The 20,825-nt window shown below is 39.7% G+C and overlaps 1 protein-coding gene and 1 pseudogene across 15 annotated transcripts in view; one reads left to right on the top strand and one right to left on the bottom strand.

Annotated features, from left to right (window-relative positions):
- Positions 1–20,825, top strand: part of LOC118928714 (zinc finger protein 234) — a 48,898-nt gene that overhangs the window by 19,632 nt on the left and 8,441 nt on the right. For 2 of the 15 annotated variants that reach the window (XM_057493319.1, XM_036918198.2), the window contains exons 4-5: positions 17,942–18,000; positions 19,446–19,572. In XM_057493319.1, coding sequence (XP_057349302.1) covers positions 17,942–18,000; positions 19,446–19,572 — 186 coding nt within the window. The other 13 variants (XM_057493321.1, XM_057493320.1, XM_057493322.1 and 10 more) reach the window with 13 other exon arrangements.
- On the bottom strand, positions 8,020–8,082 carry LOC118928760 (U6 spliceosomal RNA; annotated as a pseudogene).

The following is a 20,825-nucleotide window of genomic DNA, read 5'->3' as shown; positions in this document are numbered from 1 at the left end:
GAAGAAATAAAATTGACATTATTTACAATTAGCACCTTAAAAATAAAAGATACCTTACCAGCAAAAATAAGTTTATTCAGGAATAGCCGAGAATTGCAATTTGGAGCATGCAAGCAATGACAAAACCATGGGCAAATTCAGCATAAAAAGGAGAGGAACATTATAGAGAAGGAGGAAGTTGGAAGGAGTTGTTTTAGTGACAGTCCAGAGGAGAAATGTTCAGGGTGAAAGGTTGTTTCTCATTGACCAAGTTGCTGGGGTAGTTGATTTCCTGTAGGGGGTACAAAGTACATTCTTTCCTGTTGGGACTTGTAATTAATGATTCTTTCCTATTGACAGATTCTTCTGTTAGGGTCTGTAATTGACAGTTCTTCCTGTGATTGGCCTCAAGTGGTATGCTGTGAAAGCTCTCCATGCTGGCCTCCTGACTCCATTTTTTTAATTAAGGTATCACTGATATACACTCTTATGAAGGTTTCACAAGAAAAACAATGTGGTTATTACATTCACCCATATTATCAAGTCCCCCCTCCATAACCCATTGTAGTCACTGTCCATCAGTGTAGTAAGATGTCACAGAGTCACAACTTGTCTTCACTGAACTACACTGTCTTCCCTGTGACCCCACACACACCACGTGCACCAATCATGATACCCCACAAACCCCTTCTCCCTCCATCCCCACCTGCCCTCCCCAACCCCTCCCCTTTGGTAACCACTAGTTCCTTCTTGGAGTCTGTGAGTCTGATGCTATTTTGTTCCTTCAGTTTTGCTTCACTGTTATCCTCCATAAATGAGGGAAATCATTTGGTATTTCCCTTTCTCTGCCTGACTTATTACACTGAGCATAGTACCCTCTAGCCCCATCCATGTTGTTGCAAATGGTAGTATTTGTTTCTTTCTTACGGCTGAATAGTATTCCACTGTGTATATTTACCACATCTTCTTTATCCATTCATCTACTGATGGACACTTCCATATCTTGGCTATTGTAAATAGTACTTCGATAAACATAGTTGAATCTGGTAAGTTGTTTTCTTTGGATAAATTCCTAGGAGTGGAATTCCCGGGTCAAATAGTATTTCTATTTTTAGTTTTTTGAGGAACCTCCATGTTTCTTTACACAATGGTTGAACTAGTTTACATTCCCATCAGCAGCGTAGGAGGGTTCCCCTTTCTCCACATCCTTGCCAGCATTTGTTGTTCCTAATCTTTTCTATGTTGGCCATCCTAACTGGTGTGAGATGATATATCATTGTGGTTTTAATTTGGATTTCCCTGATAATTAGCAGTGTGGAGCATCTTTTCATGTGCCTGTTCGCCATCTGAATTTCTTTGTTGGTGTCTGTTCATATCCTCTGCCCATTTTTTAATGGGGTTATTTGCATTTTGGGTGTTGAGGCATGTGAGTTCTTTATATATTTTGGATGTTAACCCCTTGTCAGATATGTCATTTACAAATATATTCTCCCATACTGTAGGAAGCCTTTTTGTTCTTTTGATGGTGTTCTTTGCAGTACAGAAGCTTTTGAGCTTGATGTAGTCCCATTTGTTCATTTTTGCTTTTGTTTCCCTTTCCCAAGGAGATGAGTTCAGGAAAAAGTTACTCATGTTTATATTCAAGAGATTTTTGCCTATGTTTTCTTCTAAGAGTTTTATAGCTTCATGACTTACATTCAGGTCTTTGATCCATTTTGAGTTTACTTTTGTGAATGGGGTTAGACAATAATCCAGTTTCATTACCTTGCATGTAGCTGTCCAATTTTGTCAAAACACCAGTTGTTGAAGAGGCTGTCATTTCCCCATTGTATACCCATGGCTCCCTTATAGTATATTAATTGACCATATATGCTTGGGTTTATATCTAGGCTTTCTATAGTCTGTTCCATTGGTCTATGGGTCTGTTCTTGTGCCAGTACCAAATTGTCTTGATTACTGTGGCTTTGTAGTAGAGCTAAAGTCGGGGAGCGTAATCCTCCCACTTTATTCTTCCTTCTCAGGATTGCTTTGGCTATTCGGGATCTTTTGTCGTTCCATATGAATTTTAGAACTGTTTGCTCTAGTTCACTGAAGAATGCTGTTGGTATTTTGATAGGGATTGTATTAAATCTCTAGATTGCTGTAGGCAGGATGGCCATTCTGACAATATTAATTGTTCCTATCCATGAGCATGGGATGTGTTTCCATTTATTGGTATCTTCTTCAATTTCGCTCATGAGTGTCTTGCAGTTTTCAGAGTGTAGGTCTGTCAGTTCCTTGGTATTCTCTTTGGTGCAATTGTGAATGGAATTGTTTTTCTTTTTTCTCTTTCTGCTAGTTCATCATTAGCATATAGGAATGCAGCAGATTTCTGTGTATTAATATTGTATCTTATGACTTTGCTGAATTTGGATATTAGATCTAGTAGTTTTGGAGTGGACTCTTCAGTGTTTTTTATGTATTATATAATGTTATCTGCACACAGGGACAGTTTAACTTCCTTGCCAATCTGAATGCCTTTTATTTCTTAGTGTTGTCTGAGTGCCATGACTAGGACCTGATGACCTGTGTTTAATAAAAGTGGGGAGAGTGGGCATCCTTGTCTTGTTCCTGATCTTAAAGGAAAACCTTTCAACTTCTCACTGTTAAGTATGATGTTGGCTGTGGGTTTGTTGTATATGGCCTTTATTATATTGAGGTACTTGCCTTCTATGCCCATTTTGTTGAGAGTTTTTACCATGAATGGATGTTGAATTTTGTCAGATGCTTCCTCAGCATCTATGGAGATCATCATATGGTTTTTGTCCTTTTTGTTGATGTGGTGGATTATGTTGATGGATTTTCAAATGTTGTACCACCCTTGCATCCCTGGGATGAATCCCACTTGATCATGATGGATGATCTTTTTAATGTACTTTTGAATTCGGTTTGCTAATATTTTGTTGAGTATTTTTGCATCTATATTCATCAGGGATATTGGTCTGTAATTTTCCTTTTTTGTGGTGGTGTCTTTGCCTGGTTTTGGTATTAGAGTGATGCTTGCCTCATAGAATGAGTTTGGGAGTATTCCCGTCTCTTCTTTTTTTTGGAAAACTTTAAAGAAGATGGGTCTTCGTTTGATAAAATTCAGCGGTGAAACCATCTGGTGCAGGAGTTTTGTTCCTAGGTAGTTTTTTGATTACCAATTCAATTTCCTTGCTGGGAATTGGTCTATAGATTTTATGTTTATGCCTTGGAAGGTTGTATTTTTCAAGAAAATTGTCCACTTCTTCTAGATTATCCAGTTAACATAATTTTTCATGGTATTCTCTCATAATTCTCTGTATTTCTGTGGTGTCCATAGTGATTTTTCCTTTCTCACTTCTGATTCCATTTATGTGTGTAGACTCTCTTTTTTTCTTGATAAATCTGGCTAGGGGTTTATCTATTTTGTTTATTTTCTCAAAGAACCAGCTTTCATTGATTCTTTCTATTGTTTTATTCTTCTCAATTTTATTTATTTCTGCTCTAATCTTTATTATGTCCCTCCTTCTATGTCTCAAAATCCTGACTTTGAGCCTTACTTGTTCTTCTTTTTCTAGTTTCCAAAATTGTGAGAGTAGACTGTTCATATGGGATTGTTCTTCTTTCCTGAGGTAAGCCTGTATTGCAGTATACTTCCCTCTTATCACGGCCTTTGCTGCATCCCAGAGATTTTGCAGTGTTGAATTATTGTCATTTGTCTCCATATATTGCTTCAGCTCTGTTTTTATTTGGTCATTGGTCCACTGATTATTTAGAAGCATGTTATTAAGACTCCGTGTGTAGCTGGGTTTTTTCTTTTTTTGTGTGTAATTTATTTCTAGTTTCATACCTTTGTGGTCTGAGAAGCTGATCGGTACAATTTCAATCTTTATGAATTTACGGAAGCTCTTTCTGTGGTCTAGTATATGATCTATTCTTGAAAATGTTCCATGTGAACTTAAGAAGAATGTGTATTCTGTTGCTTTTGGATGGAATGTTCTGTAGATGTCCATTAGGTCCATCTGTTCTAATATGTTGTTCCGTGCCTCTGTCTCCTTACTTTTTTTCTGTCTGGTTGATCTGTACTTTGGAGTGTGTTGTGTTGAATTCTCCTAAAATGAACGCATTGCATTCTATTTCCTCCTCTGTTGGGTTCATAGATATTTATAATGGTTATATCTCTTGTTGGACTGCCCCCTTTATCATTATGTAATGTCCTTCTTTGTTTCTTGTTACTTTCCTTGTTTTAAAGTCTATTTTGTCTCATACAAGTACTGCAACTCCTCCTTTCTTTTTAACTTTTTAAAAACTTTTTGTTGTTGTTGTTATCATTAATATACAACTACATGAAGAACATTATGTTTACTAGGTTCTCCCTATCCCAAGTCCCCCCCCCCAACCCCATTACAGTCACTGTCCATCCGGGTAGTAAGATGTTGTAGAATCATTACTTGTTTTCTCTGTGTTGCACAGCCCTCCCCTTTCCCCCACCCCCCACATTATGCATGCTAATCATAATACCCCCTTTCTTCTTGCCCCCCCCTTATCCCTGTCTACCCCCCCATCCTCCACAGTCCCTTTCCCTTTGCTAACTATTAATCCATTCTTGGGTTCTGTGATTCTGCTGCTGTTTTGTTCCTTCAGTTTTTCCTTTGTTCTTATACTCCACAGATGAGTGAAATCATTTGGTATTTGTCTTTCTCCGCTTGGCTTATTTCACTGAGCATAATACCCTCTAGCTCCATCCATGTTGTTGCAAATTGTAGGATTTGTTTTCCTCTTATGGCTGAATAATATTCCATTGTGTATATGTACGACATCTTCTTTATCCATTCATCTAATGATGGACATTTAGGTTGCTTCCATTTCTTGGCTATTGTAAATAGTGCTATGATAAACATAGGGGTGCATCTGTCTTTTTCAAACTGGAGTGCTGCATTCTTAGGGTAAATTCCTAGAAGTGGAATTCCTGGGTCAAATGGTAAGTCTATTTTGAGCATTTTGAGGAACCTACATACTGATTTCCACAATGGTTGAACTAATTTACATTCCCACCAGCAGTGTAGGATGGTTCCCCTTTCTCCACAACCTGGCCAACATTTGTTGTTGTTTATCTTTTGGATGGTAGCCATCCTTACTGGTGTGAGGTGATATCTCACTGTGGTTTTAATTTGCATTTCTCTGATGACAAGCGATGTGGAGCATCTTTTCATGTGTCTGTTGGCCATCTGAATTTCTTCTTTGGAGAACTGTCTGTTCAGCTCCTCTGCCCATTTTTTAATTGGATTATTTGCTTTTGTTTGTTGAGGTGTGTGAGCTCTTTATGCATTTTGGATGTCAACCCTTTATCGGATCTGTCATTTATGAATATATTCTCCCATACTGTAGGGTACCTTTTTGTTCTATTGATGGTGTCCTTTGCTGTACAGAAGCTTTTCAGCTTGATATAGTCCCACTTGTTCATTTTTGTTTTTGTTTTCCTTGCCCAGGGAGATATGTTCATAAAGAGGTCTCTAATGATTAAGTCCAAGAGATTTTTGCCTATGTTTTTTTATAAGAGTTTTATGGTTTCATGACTTACATTCAGGTCTTTGATCCGTTTTGAATTTACTTTTGTGTATGGGGTTAGACTGTGATCCAGTTTCATTCTCTTACATGTAGCTGTCCAATTTTGCCAGCACCATCTGTTGAAGAGACTGTCATTTCTCCATTGTATGCCCATGGCTCCTTTATCGAATATTAATTGACCATATATATTTGGGTTAATGTCTGGAGTCTCTAATCTGTTCCACTGGTCTGTGGCTCTATTCTTGTGCCAGTACCAAATTGTCTTGATTACTATGGCTTTGTAGTAGAGCTTGAAGTTGGGGAGTGAGATCCCCCCTACTTTATTCTTCTTTCTCAGGATTGCTTTGGCTATTCAGGGTCTTTGGTGTTTCCATATGAATTTTTCAACTATTTGTTCCAGTTCATTGAAGAATGTTGTTGGTCATTTGATAGGGATTGCATCAAATCTGTATATTGCTTTGGGCAGGATGGCCACTTTGACTATATTAATTTTTCCTAGCCAAGAGCATGGGATGAGTTTCCATTTGTTAGTGTCTTCTTTAATTTCTCTTAAGAGTGTCTTATAGTTTTCAGGTTTCAGTGTCTTATAGTCTTTCACTTATTTGGTTAGGTTTATTCCTAGGTATTTTATTCTTTTTGATGCAATTGTGAATGGAATTGTTTTCCTGACTTCTCTTTCTATTGGTTCATTGTTAGTGTATAGGAAAGCCACAGATTTCTGTGTGTTAATTTTGTATCCTGCAACTTTGCTGTATTCCGATATCAGTTCTAATAGTTTTGGAGTGGAGTCTTTAGGGTTTTTTATGTACAATATCATGTCATCTGCAAATAGTGACAGTTTGACTTCTTCTTTACCAATCTGGATTCCTTGAATTCTTTGTTTTGTCTAATTGCCATGGCTAGGACCTCCAGTACTATGTTAAATAACAGTGGGGAGAGTGGGCATCCCTGTCTTGTTCCCGATCTCAGAGGAAAAGCTTTCAGCTTCTCGCTGTTCAGTATGATGTTGGCTTTGGGTTTATCATATATGGCCTTTATTATGTTGAGGTACTTGCCCTCTATACCCATTTTGCTGAGAGTTTTTATCATGAATGGATGTTGAATTTTGTCGAATGCTTTTTCAGCATCTATGGAGATGATCATGTGGATTTTTTCTTTCTTTTTGTTTATGTGGTGGATGATGTTGATGGATTTTCGAATGTTGTACCATCCTTGCATCCCTGGGATGAATCCCACTTGGTCGTGGTGTATGATCCTTTTGATATATTTTTTAATTCAGTTTGCTAATATTTTATTGAGTATTTTTGCATGTACGTTCATCAGGGATATTGGTCTGTAAGTTTCTTTTTTGGTGGGGTCTTTGCCTGGTTTTGTATTAGGGTGATGTTGGCTTCATAGAATGAGTTTGGGAGTATTCCCTCCTCTTCTATTTTTTGGAAAACTTTAAGGAGAATGGGTTTTATATCTTCTCTGTATGTCTGATAAAATTCCGAGGTAAATCCACCTGGCCCGGGGGTTTTGTTCTTGGGTAGTTTGTTGATTACCGCTTCAATTTCATTGCTGGTAATTGGTTTGTTTAGATTTTGTGTTTCTTCCTTGGTCTATCTTGGAAGGTTGTATTTTTCTAGGAAGTTGTCGATTTCTTCTAGGTTTTCCAGCTTCTTAGCATATAGGTTTTCATAGTATTCTCTAATAATTCTTTGTATTTCTGTTGGTTCCATCGTGATGTTTCCTTTCTCGTTTCTGATTCTGTTGATGTGTGTTGATTCTCTTTTTCTCTTAGTAAGTCTGGCTAGTGGCTTATCTATTTTATTTATTTTCTCAAAGAACCAGCTCTTGGTTTCATTGATTTTTTCTATTGTTTTATTATTCTCAATTTTGTTTATTTCTTCTCTGATCTTTATTATGTCCCTCCTTCTGCTGACCTTAGGCCTCATTTGTTCTTCTTTTTTCAATTTTGATAATTGTGACGTTAGACTATTCATTTGGGTTTGTCCTTCCCTCTTTAAATATGCCTGGATTACCGTATACTTTCCTCTTAAGACTACTTTTGCTGCGTCCCACAGAAGTTGGGGCTTAGTGTTGTTGTTGTCATTTATTTCCATATATTGCTGGATCACCATTTTAATTTGGTCGTTGATCCATTGACTATTTAGTAGCATGTTGTTAAGCCTCCATGTGTTTGTGAGCCTTTTTGCTTTCTTTGTACAATTTATTTCTAGTTTTATACCTTTGTGGTCTGAAAAGTTGGTTGGTAGAATTTCAATCTTTTTTAATTTACTGAGGCTCTTTTTGTGGCCCAGTATGTGGTCTGTTCTGGAGAACGTTCCATGTGCACTTGAAAATAATGTGTATCCTGTTGCTTTTGGGTGTAGAGTTTTATAGATGTCTGTTAGGTCCATCTGTTCTAGTGTGTTGTTCAGTGCCTCTGTGTCCTTACTTATTTTCTGTCTGGTGGATCTGTCTAAAAGGGGCCATGCTACTCTTCTCTGTATCATTCCAATTTTAGTATATGTGCTGCCAAACAAGCACACAACTCCTGCTTTTTTCTCCCTATTATTTGCATGAAATATCTTTTTTCATCCCTTTACTTTCAGTCTGTGTATGTCTTTAGGTTTGAAGTGAGTCTCTTGTAGGTAGCATATAGACAGGTATTGTTTTTTTATCCATTCAGTGACTCTATCTCTTTTGATTGGTACACTCAGACCATTTACAATTAGGGTGATTATTGATAGGTATGTACTTATTGCCATTGCAGGCTTTAGATTTGTGGTTATCAAAGGTTCAAGGATAATCCCCTTACTATCTAACAGTCTAATTTAACTCACTTAGTATTCCATTACAAACACAACCTAAAGGGTTTTTCTTTCCTCCTTTTTCTTCCTGCTCCATTCTTTATATATTAGATGCAAAATCGTATTCTGTACTCTTTGTCTATCCCTTGATTGACTTTGGGGGCAGTTGATTTGACTTTGCATCTGCTTAGTAATTAATTGTTCTACTTTCTTTTTTTGTATTATCATTAATGTACAATTACATGAGCAATATTATGTTTACTAGACTCCCCCCATCATCAAGTTCCCCCCACATACCCCATTACAGTCACTGTCCTTCAGCATAGTAAGATGCTATAGAAATCAGTACTTGTCTTCTCTGTGTTGTACAGCCCTCCCCATACATCCCCCTACATTATGTCTGCTAATCATAATGACCCTTTTTTCCCCTTATCCGTCCTTTCCCACCCATCCTCCCTAGTCCCTTTCCGTTTGGTAAGTGTTAGTCCATTCGTGGGTTGCTGCTGTTTTGTTCCTTCAGTTTTTCTTTGTTCTTATACTCCACATATGAGTGAAATCATTTTGTACTTGTCTTTCTCTGTCTGGCTTATTTCACTGAACTTAAGACCCTCTAGCTCCATCCATGTTGTTGCAAACAGTAGGATCTGTTTTCTTCTTATGGTTGAATAATATTCCATTGTGTATATGGACCACATTTTCTTTATCCATTCATCTACTGATGGTCACTTAGGTTACTTCCATTGCTTGGCTATTGTAAATAGTGCTGCGATAAACTCTACTTTCTTTACTGTGGTTTTATTTCCCCTGGTGACAGCTATTTAGCCTTAGGAACACTTGCATCTATAGCAGTCCCTCCAAAATACACTGTAGAGGTGGTTGTGGGAGGTAAATTCTCTCAGCTTTTGCCTCTCTGAAAATCATTTAATTTCTCCTTCAAATTTAAATGGTAATCTTGCTGGCTAGAGTATTCTTGGTTTGAGGCCCTTCTGTTTCATTGCATTAAATATATCACGTCACCCCCTTCTGGCCTGTAAGGTTGCTGTTGAGAAGTCTGAGGACAGCCTGATGGGGTTTCCATTGTATGTGATCTTTTTTCTCTCTCTAGCTTCTTTTAAAAGTCTATCCTTATCCTTGATGTTTGCCATTTTAACTATTATATGTCTTGGTGTTGTCCTTGGGTCCCTTGTGTTGGGAGATCTGTGCACCTCTATGACCTGAGAGACTATCTCCTTCCCAGATTGGGGAAGTTTTCAGCAATTACCTCCTCAGAGACACTTTCTATGTCTTTTTCTCTCTCTTCTTCTGGTACCCTTACAATGCAAATATTGTTCCATTTGGATTGGTCACACAGTTCTCTCAATATTCTTTCATTCCTAGAGTTCTTTTTTTCTCTCTGTGCCTCAGCTTCTTTGTATTCCTCTTCTCTAATTTCTATTCCATTTACTGTCTCTTCTACTACATCTAGTCTGCTTTTAAATCCCTCCATTGTATGTTTCATTTCAGATATGGAATTTCTTTATGATTGAATCTGTGTCCTAAATTCATCCCTGAGTTCTTGAATATATTTCTTTACCTCCATGAGAATGTTTAGGATATTTATTTTGAACGCTCTTTCTGGAAGATTGGTGAGTTCAGTTTCACTTGGGCCTTTTACTGGTGTTTGTGAGATTTTGGTTTGTACTTGGTTCCTTTGACGTTTCATATTTGTATGTGGTGCCCTGTAGTGCCCAGAAGCTCTAGTCTCTGGAGCTACTCATCCCCTGGACTGATGTCAGGGGTCACAGTTCAGTGGTGCTGGTGCCTGGGGGTTAGGAAAGAGCTGTTTCCTGCTTCCTGGCTGCAGTGCCTGTCTCCACTGTCAGAGCCAGTGGGCCAAGCACACAAGTGTAAGTCTCTGTGCTTTGCATTTGTAGCTGCTATATGGAGGACCTCCCTCTGACTGACCTGACGCCAGGCAGGGACTGTTGGTTTGCGAGTTGTTGCCAGCAGGCTGCAAATCACAGTGGGAGGCCTTGGAGCTGAGTAGCCAGCCAGGGGGATGGAGTGCCTGAAGCTCTTGAAAGTTCCCAACCTGCTGGGCAGAGCATGCCCAGGTAATCTTGTCCACCTATCCCTTCTCCCAGTAGCAAGCTCTGTGCAATTTCCACCCCTTCAGCAGTCCTCTCACTGCTAGGAAGCCTCTTAGACTCCCCGCTTTTCCCTTGTCCCAAAGTAGCCAGATGTGGATCCCTGCCCTCCACAAATGGCTGGAATCTCAGTATCCCCAAGTTTTCTTCTGGTCTTAGTTTTCCAACCCCACTAATCTCCAGAGCACCATGCAATGTATGTTTCTGCTCCCAAAGCAGATCTCCAGGGCTGGGTATTCAACAGTCCTAGGATTCCACCCTGTCCCCACTCCATTTCTCTTCCTCCCACCAGTGGGTTGGTATGGGGGAAGGGCTTGGGTCCCACCAGATCAAGGCTTTAGTACATTACACGTTTCGTGAGGTCTGCTCTGTTCTCCAGGTGTATGCAGTCTGGCACAGTCTTCTTTCCTGTTGCTCTTTTAGGATTAGTTGTATTAATATATTTTTGTATTATATGTGGTTTGGGGAGGAGTTCTGTGGCTCACCTCTCATGCCACCATCTTTAATCCCCTCTCCTGACTCCATTTTAAATGAGGTTTTCCTTTATTAATTTTCACAGTGTATATATAGAAAATCCAAAAGAATGTGGAGATAACACTGAAATTTTTAGGTGAATTGGAGAAGTTTATATCTAGTATGATTTGATTAGAAGTGGTTATACCAGCATTGTCTTCTAATTTGTAGTGTCAAAAGTGAAGTTTCCACCATTTCATCAAGTATGAAGTTTATGTAGTTTATTATAGTTTTGTTTTTCTAGAGATATGTCAATTTTATCTAAGTTTACAAATATATTTTTGAGAAGTTATTAACAATATCCTCTTATAAGATTTAGTGATATTCTTTTTTTATTTCTGACCTTGGAAGTTTTTCATATCCTTTTTCTTGGTCATTCTCAGTAGGCTTTTGTCAACTTTACTATTTTTTCCATTGGGTGATCTTTGAGCATTTTTGGGGAGGGTCCACTTTGTTTGTTTTTCATTAATCTGCTCTAATTTTCTTCCATCTACTTTCTTTGGTTTTCCTATTTATTTTCTCCTTGACATGGATGTTTTCTGAATCTATTTTCAGCTTCCCTTGTATTTTAATATGTGCACTTAAGACCCAACATTTCCTTCTATGTGTGTGTTAAAATCTCCAGTTCCAATTATGAGTCTGATTTTTTTTTACCAACGAGTGATTTTTGCCCCTAGAAAAGATCAATGGTTTGCTTTTGAAAGTAATAGCTGTTATTTACCAGTTGTGTACCACATGTAAAGCACTATATCTAACACTTGACATTGTCCTTAATCCTAAAAACCTATAAAGTAAGTGATAATAGCCTTGCTTTACAGGTGAAGAAACTGAAGCTCAGAGTTGTTCAGACACTTGTACAGGGTCACGCAGCTTACACTGGCAGAGCAAGAACATGAACCCATGAATGCCTGACTCCAGAGCCCAGCCAGTGTCTCTCACTGCCTCTTCACTCACTTCCTTCTAGGCTGTTGCCAAAGGCTGTTATTGCCAGAGCTGATAAAAGGCTTTTCATTTCAAGAAAGTGGTGTGTGTGTGTGTGTGTGTGTGTGTGTGTGTGTGTGTGTGTGTGTGTGTGTGTGTGTGTGTGTGTGTGAGAGAGAGAAAGAGAGAGAGAGAGAGAGAGAGAGAGAGAAAGAGAGAGAGAGATTTGAGAGATTTACTGTTTGGTTTGGAGTTACTGCTATAATACATGGGAGAAGGTAAGGTAAGATACTGGATTATCTTTTCGAGGTTGAGAAACACTATAGTGAAGTAAACTTTGGCATCCTTGAGTATGAACAAATATTGGCCATGACCCTTTGAGTGTCAGGCAGACGGTTCTTACTCATTAGTTCACAGATACTTCTAGAGACACTCTTTGTTAGGAAGCATAGTGTGTGATGCTGTAAGGTGGAAATGAATGGGCAGGATCACCATCTGGGGGCCTTTGTTACCCCGATGAGCCCTGCTATGAGTAGAACATGGAAGATTTGACCCTCACCAATAGGTTCTTCAAATACTTTATTCAGTTGTGCTGTTGTTTGTGTCCCCCCAAAATGACAGAAGAGGCTGGTGGTGTAGGTGGTGATTATAAATATATGCTGTACCCTGTGATGAACATTTGGACAGTGACCCAGTAATGAGCACAGCAGTTAAAATGAATCACCTGCTTGAATTGCCAGTAGCCCAGCTGCAGACCTCCTCTTTTCACTTTGTGTGCTTCAGAGCCTCCTCACACCAGTGCTTTGTGTCTTCTGTCTCCTGCGCAGTATTTGCAGATGAAATGGCCTCTCCTTGGTCTCCCCTTTACAGCCACACTCAAGGACACCATCCCCAGCACACTTGATAAGCCTGTTTCTCCTTAAGGCACCAAAGGGACACACTCTCACTCACTTTGTCCCATGTCACTGCCTCCCCTCCACCTTTCATAAGCTGACGGCGTCTGGTGTTGCCTCAGGTGTGGTAGCATAGTGAGAAGAGCCGAGCAGTCAGGGGGTTAGCAATTAGGTAGCTACCCATGCACTTCCCCACCTCATCCACTTCAACACCCATGCAGATCCCACCTAGGTATCTCAGTGTCATGCTCCAGGTGTATTGTGAGACACCACTATGACCCACAGTGCTGGCTTTTTTTTTAACCTTGACCCCCTTTACCCATTTGAATCTTTTTGTGGTTCTGTCAATTTTTGCTTTATAAAATATGAACTGAAATTACCAGTTCCTGATAATTTGAAACTTTTGTCATTATGGTGTCCTTCTGTATGTCAAGCAATGGTTTTCTTCTTTAAGTTCACTTGGTCAAATATTGTCAAATTAGTAATTATTATATTATAGAAATAATTTGAGGCCTAGGATGATGAAACCGTTGTGTAGAAAGGATTTTCATTTGCTTCTGCAAGGGGAAGATACTGACAATTCGTTCATCTTCATGCAATTTCAGTATTGAGGTGATTTGACGTTTGGCTTCAGTCCCTGCCAGAAAACGCCCTGGTCCCTTTTGCTCTTGTTCCTATGGTGAAGTCTTCGGGGATTACCAGAAAAGCTGTATAGCAGGCAATGGATTTATGCCTCTTAGCCCTTAGAACGTGTCTAAAGTGCTACTCAGCTTCTCGGCCTTTCAATGAATAGAGTCTACACTCTTGGTTCCAAGGCCGGCAGAGTAGAATAGCAAGACATTTTGCCCGAGAGGTCAGCGATTCCAGGAAGTTCTGAACACCAGGAGCTCAGAGCAATTGGGCACTTCCGCATCAGGGGACGCGGCTTTGCCCGCTGTTCACTCAGACATTTGGAACAGTGTAGGACAGGCAGGTACTGTGGCCGTTTCCCCGCTCTGGCTTTCTCATAGAGTCCAGAGCTCCGTGCAGCCTCACATCCCTCTGACCAGTAAGGCAAGCCTGTGGACAGCTTCCCCCACGGAATTCTGGGAAGTGTAGGGCCAAGAACTCTCCGGCACTTCCCTTCTCGGCGGGCGGTGCTGAGGAATTCTGGGAGATGTAGTCCAGGAGAGCCGGGTTACTCGCAAGCGCTTCTGCCCCAGGAGGACGTCGTAAGCCATCATTTGTTCTCTGATTACAGTGATTCAGGTCCGCTCTTCTCGACCCATTCAGACTTCCCTGAAACGCACCTGGGCCCAACAGCGGCCGGCCTTTCTTTTGGGGAGAAAGGAGGAGGCTAAAAGCGAAGGTTTGAGGGCCTAGGGTGGTGATCTGCGTTCCCTGGGCGGAGCTTCTTTGCGTTTGGGACGTCCCCGGGATGGGGCGGGCTCGGGCGGAACTTCGTGCGTTGGGAGGGTCCCCCGGGCTCTCTGCACCCATAACCCTGCTCCCCCACCCACGAATTAGCCCTACCGCTTCATACGGTATCACATTAGGTGAGTTCCATAACTCTTCTTGCCTTCCTTTGCTGTTCTGTAAAAGGAAAATAAAAGCAGTACTTAATACCATAATGTTTTGAGAAAAAACGAGGTAGCAGAGTGAAAGGTTTAAAACTGCCTGGCATGTGGATTGTTGTTATTAATACTATTGTAATGCTCAGAGAAGCGCCAGTTTCGCCGTGAGATTCTGTGAGCCCAGGAAGTTGAATTGCCCTGGACTCCTGAACATTTTTGGAAGGCGAGAGTGGCTTCTAGCTGGTACCAGGGGATGTGATTTGTCAGGGATTAAAACATATTTCACACCCTCTCCTTCCCTTCCCCAGCCCTGACTTCCCAACAAAGCACTGCGTGGAGGAGGAGGCGGAGGCGGTGACAAAGTCTCACGTGAGTAGGACTTGGCGTTCTTCTACCCAGGTAGTCACATGAGCTGGAGAATGTGTAGGACATGTACTTGGGCATGAGTAATAATTATAACTACGCCTTAGTTGCTAAATTCCATCCTAAAAGCTTTACCCAAATGAGCACATTTCCATCACACAGTAGCTCCGTCAAGTGGTAGTGCTATTTTCTCTTCTTTAAAGATGAAACTGAGGCGGGGAACACAACCTGTTTGCCCATGGTCACCCAGCTAGAAGGCAGAGAGAGGTTGGAATCTAGGCAGTCTGAGTCCAGCACCCGGGTTCATTAATCTCTTTGGTGTCCTTGAGCCTAGGAAGTGGCTTGAATCATCTAAAGTAGGTTGGGACTTGACTGTGGGGACTTTGAAGGCAAGGTTTACACTGTTCTATGTGTTTTTAAAATAGTTTCCTGAGCTGTGTCATTTATTTCAAATGATACTTACATTGTAGAAGTAACAATCATTATGGAAAATACAGAAATATATAAAGAAAAATTTAATTACCTTTAACCTTAGAATGTGAAGACAATAATTGTTACCATTTTAGTGCCTTTTTGTCATTTGGTGTGTTTTCTTTGGGACTCACGGTACACTGCCGTGCTGCTCAAATAGTGGTCCACAGACCAGCAGCATCGGCACCACTTGGGTAGAAAGGCCCATCCTTGAGCCCCTTGAGCGTTCTTCTACCCAGGTAGTCACATGAGCTGGAGAATGTGTAGGACATGTACTTGGGCATGAGTAATAATTGTAATTACGCTTTAGTTGCTAAATTCCATCCTAAAAGCTTTGGGATGAACTTTGAAACCTTCTGATGTAGAATTTCTGCATACTGGTCCCAGGAATCTGCATTCCATAAGATCTACAGTGACTCCTGTACATGTGAAAATTCAAGAAGCTCAGGAAAGGGTCTTGTCTGGGAACTGGCCTAGAAAACTGACCTGAGTTGAATACACCAGACCCCTATTCAGTCGTGATTTTTTTTTTTCTCCCACTAATTATTTTCAACAGTCGGGTCTCCTTGCAAAATCCTGACTTGAGCAGAAGGCAGCTGGCAAGTTTAGAGTCAGAATGGAGGGAATTTGAATTTGTGAAGATATATTTCTCCCAGATTTGGAGACTGGATTCATTGCCATCTTTTGTACTAGACGACTTCTGCCTGGAGTGGGAAGATCAACTAGTAACTGTTAGTATTTTTGCTGTATTCTTCACTGTAGTTATTTTTTTGCCATGTTTTTTATATTTTTGCTATATTCACGATCACCAGAACTATTATGACTGCTGTTATTACTATGACTATTTCCTGATTTCTTTAACTCTTTATATAGTTGCAAACTTAGAGAAAAGTTGCAAAAATAGCTTTTAGTTTTAGGCCGTGAGAGTTTGTTCTGGATTGGATACTGTCAAGAAGCAGCAGCAGTTTGTTGACTGGATATTGTATTGATTTTTACCTAGTAGAGAAACAAAATGAGACTGGAGTTATTAATAAGGTAGTCAACTCATTTTAGCTGGAAGGGCAGTTCTTTGGTTATTATCATTGTCAAGTGTCTTTCTGTATTATGGAGTGTCTTGTCTTTTTCTTGTTCAGCACGATCACTTTAGTGGCCCTGATTCTTGTTGATCAGTTAAAAACGCCAAATTCTAGCTATTGCTGCTATTAACTGTCAGATTTTTTCCCCCTCTTTCACAGCTTTATCATACATACTGTTTTTTTTTGTTTTGTGAGAGCAAGCTAGAGACTGATCAAAATAAAATAATGACATTGATAACACATTGGTATCTAATCCATGGTCCATATTTAAATTTTTTTTCCATTTTCCCAGTGAAGTCTTTGTAAGCAGTTTTTCTTTTCTAGTTCAGGGTCCAGTCCAGTTCTATGCATTGCACTTAGTTTTGTTTCATTAGTTTTCCCTTAATCTAGAATGGTTACTCACACTTGATTTTTCCTTTTTGTGCTTGAAATTTTTGAAGAGTCTTTGATTATTTTGTGAAATGTCCCTCTCATTTGATTTATCTGGTGTTTGTTTATAATTAGGTACAGGCTCTCTTTGCATTATCAAGAGGGATGCCTCAGGAGTGGAGAGGCATCCTTCTCGGTGCAGGATATAAAGCAAATGTCCGTTTGTTGGTTTGTCCCAGTTGCTGGTCTCAACTTTGTTTTCTTGGTTGAGGTGTCTGCCAGGTTACTGTTTTTCCTTTTGCAATTAATATTTTGAGACTATGTAGCTATCTCATTCCTCACCAAACTTCCACCAGTTTTTAGAATTCATTGATGATTTTCTAATTATCTTTCATTCTACATTTATTAGTTTGCATTGTACCATGAGGGAAGCTTACTCTTCTCACTCATTTATTTCTTAGGCATTCCCTTATTTATTGCAATATATTTGTAACTCAGTCCTGTCTTCTTAATTTAGAGTAGGTATGGACAATCAAAACTATTTTGTTCTTGTTGCAAAATCTTGGGTTTTATTAGTTTTCTTTACCTCCCACCATACTTGTCAAAAGGGTGCTGCTCCGTGGTTAAAGAGAAATTCGCGTATTTTTATATTTCTTCTAAAATTGTCCATGTCAAGTCAGATATTGTTGAGGTAACAGATTATTAGGAAGACAACCAGAGATTTTTCAGAAGTTATGAGACTCTCACATGACAGAGTAACAACCTGTGAACCCATGTATTATACAATACTCTGTTGGTAGAAATCACATTTATAAGGATAATTTCAGACTATAGAATGTCGTCTGCTTTACTTCAGTTGCAAAGAAATGAGAAACCATGACAGTATTCTAAGAGCTTTCTACCTTACAGTAATTCCATGAGGTTGGAACTGTTTTGCTCCCCCACTTGCAGATGACAGAATTGAGGCAAAGAGATGTTAATTTGCCCAAGATGACACTGCTAGTGAATAGCCTAACCAGGATTTCAACCCGTGCATATTGATGCCAAAGCCTGCTCTTAACATTGTCTTAATATGCAGCCTACCCAGAATAAGAATTACTACTGCGGAAGCTACAGGCACACAGTGTTGGGCCACTGTTGGTGGTTTGGCAGGTCATTCCTTGACCCGCTACCCAGAGGGTTATGGGGGTGTCTGGTATCCATGCTGAGCTACTCATCAAGCCCCCTGAGGAATGGCCACCTTAGCTAATTCACAATGAGCAGCCACATGGGTTAGTGTCAGTTGCCATTAACTTCTTTTTCCTTTCCCAGTCTGTCTTCCTAGGACTCTGCATTTCCCCAGAAGGAAAAAGAAAATGAGCATGTTTAAGGTCAGTAGGGCTTGCCTTTCTTGCTGTTAAAACACCATTTTAGTACTCAGAGATTGGACACAAGTTTTTCTCTTTCAAGGAGTCAAGGCATTTGGGAACCTACTAAACATGCCAGGTGAATTTTTAAATTCCTTTTTAAGTTAAATTGGTTTTGGTTCTGGTTCTAGTTTTATTTCCTAATTTTTTATTTCACAAATAAAAGTAGAAAATAGAAATGAAAACATCTTCCACTTTGTTACTTCCCTGTTTACAAATTAAATTAGCTGCTTTTATATTTCCATCATCTTTTCATCATATGCATTCATAGCTATGTATTTATATTCCTCACATAGATACAACTTTAAACTGTTTTTATCGGTCTATACTATGCAGCATTCTCTTTTTATTACCATCTCATGTTCCCATCAAATCTGTATACCTATTTTTTGAACTATTTTCTATTCATAGACATTTAGTTCAGGATTTTTACTGCTTGAGGAACACCACAGTGACAGTTTTCCAGATTTAACATTTTTCTCAAAAGAGAAATTCTGACAACTACTGCCTTTTTAAAATCTTTAATTACTTGGTATTCAAAATTAAAGAAGTTAGTTTTATGTGTGGTGCCTTGGGTAGGTTTTTTGGTAGGATAGTCATATATGGCAGAGTGCGTCAGGATCAGACTTCTGCTTCACACTGAGAAAATATTGTCAGAAGTTTTCTCTAAGAGCTACATTCTGTCTCCCCCATGCCTGAGTCAGACTATGTGTATTTTATTTACTGATTTATATTTTTTTCAATTAAAGTAATACATGACCTTAGTTTTAAAAGTCCAGTGGTACTAAAGGACTTGTTACTGCATTGGCATCTTGGGACAATTTTATGAAGAGGTGCTTGATTTCATTTTCATTTTAAATGTAAAGAAAAAGATTGTGAAAATGGGGAACCTGCTTCACTTCACACAGAAGACCAAGGATCTGGAGTCAGAGCATTGTATTCAAGTGAAAGAGACATGAGGAAAGAGAGTTTTCCAGAGACCTGGAATGCCCTTTGGTTTCTTCCCACACAGAACGTTATTTCTCACTTGTTTCCCACCTCAGTGCTTTGAAAAACAGAAGATGAAATAGGCTGGAACTAAATTGGTGAATGTTTCTGGGGCAATTGGCAATATTAAAAAGTGAAACCTTTTCAATTCAGAAAGCAGGAGTTCAAATTCTAGGGAGCTGGCTTATAACAGCACTCAGAGCACGAGGTCAGTATACAGAACTTTCTTTCTCATAGCAGCACTTTTGGTGATGCTGAGGAAAATCTGTATATGGCATTGGCAGGCTAAAAAGGAGAAGGGCTGGAAAACCTACAGATTGCTCAGAAACAGAGCAACTGCCTGCTTATCCTTCCTACCTTAGGACTGCCCCTCTTCCAGTCACCACTGGGTGTAAGGTTGAGGTTGTGTGTGTTCTTTGTAGGAGGTGGTGACATTCAAGGATGTGGCTGTGGCCTTCACGGAGGAGGAACTGGGACTGCTGGACTCCGCCCAGAGGAAGTTGTACCAGGAAGTGATGGTAGAAAACTTCAGGAACCTGGTCTCAGTGGGTGAGGACAGCTTCCCTCCGAGTGTCTTTGTGACCTTGGGGTCTTAAGGCTTTGGGGCTCTTGAAATGGTTCCCTGAGTTTGGGGACCAGACTTTCCCAATTCTGTGGCAGCAAGAGGACATTTCTGGCTTTTCTAAACTGTATATTTCAGGTCTTTGTCACTTGTGTTTCCTAAAAGAACTGTAAATGGACAGTATATTGCTATGCTTTGTCTATTCATTTTCAAATTTCACTCTTGCCCCACTAGTGAGTTATAAAACCAATTTATTGAGTCTTATGAGAAACTTTTAGTGAAATAAAATTATGCAGAAAATATCAGAGCTGCTTGGGAAGAATTGAATATACTGCAACAAAGACTGGGCAATTCCATGAGTGGTTTACGAGCCAGTGGGAGCAGATTAAATGGGAATAGGCATTGGTTAGATATAAGTCATTCAACCTGTGTTTTAGTAATACGTATTTTGCATATGTCTAAATCATGAAACAAATGCTGTTTCTTCAGTGGGTCATGATAAAAAGGTTTGAAAACCACTATGTTCAATGTTCAGTATCTTGAATATGCAGTTGAAACTCAAATTTCCAGTAAATTTTTTGTCTAGTATGTTCATTGTGACTATATGTTCTGAGAACATCAACCCTTGAATAAGATATATCGCACATAAAAAGTGAAGAGAGGCTTTGGGTAATGAAGACAACCCAGATGACAGAAATTTAGGTAAGAACCAAGCAGTTGTGAGTTCTGGGCTTAACTGTCCATCGCCACCACTATGCTATTAACTGGTCCAAATTGCCAGATCTTTTCCCTGAATTATCACAACAGTCTCTACACTGCTTGCTTGCTCCTACCCTCCACCTCCTCCAGTCTGCAACCAAAGCGATCTCTTGTAACTTTAAGTCAGATCATGTTAATACTGTATTTAAAATTCTCTAATGGCTTATTTTACTTGAACTGATTTCTAGAGTACTCTGTGGCCTAGTGTGGCATCCCCCACTGCCCCTCTGAATACACCTTCTCAACCTCCCTCTTGCTCCCATCTTTTCCACTTACTGTCCTCCCTGCTGTTTCTCAGACTTGGAAAGGATGCTTCTGGCTCCACACCCTTTACTAGTTCCCTCCATCTGGAATACTTTTTCACCTATAATCTTTCAGGTCCCTTCTTTACTTTCACATCACTCAGTCTTAATGTCACAAGAGGGCCATCCTCTGACCACTCTGCTGAAAATAGTCTTGTCTACTCTGTCCCTGCCTTATT

This window comes from Manis pentadactyla, chromosome 15 (assembly GCF_030020395.1).
Source record: "Manis pentadactyla isolate mManPen7 chromosome 15, mManPen7.hap1, whole genome shotgun sequence".
Lineage (NCBI taxonomy): Eukaryota > Metazoa > Chordata > Mammalia > Pholidota > Manidae > Manis > Manis pentadactyla.
The sequence above is the reverse complement of the archived record's forward strand: the minus strand, read 5'-3'. Positions and strand labels throughout refer to the sequence as shown.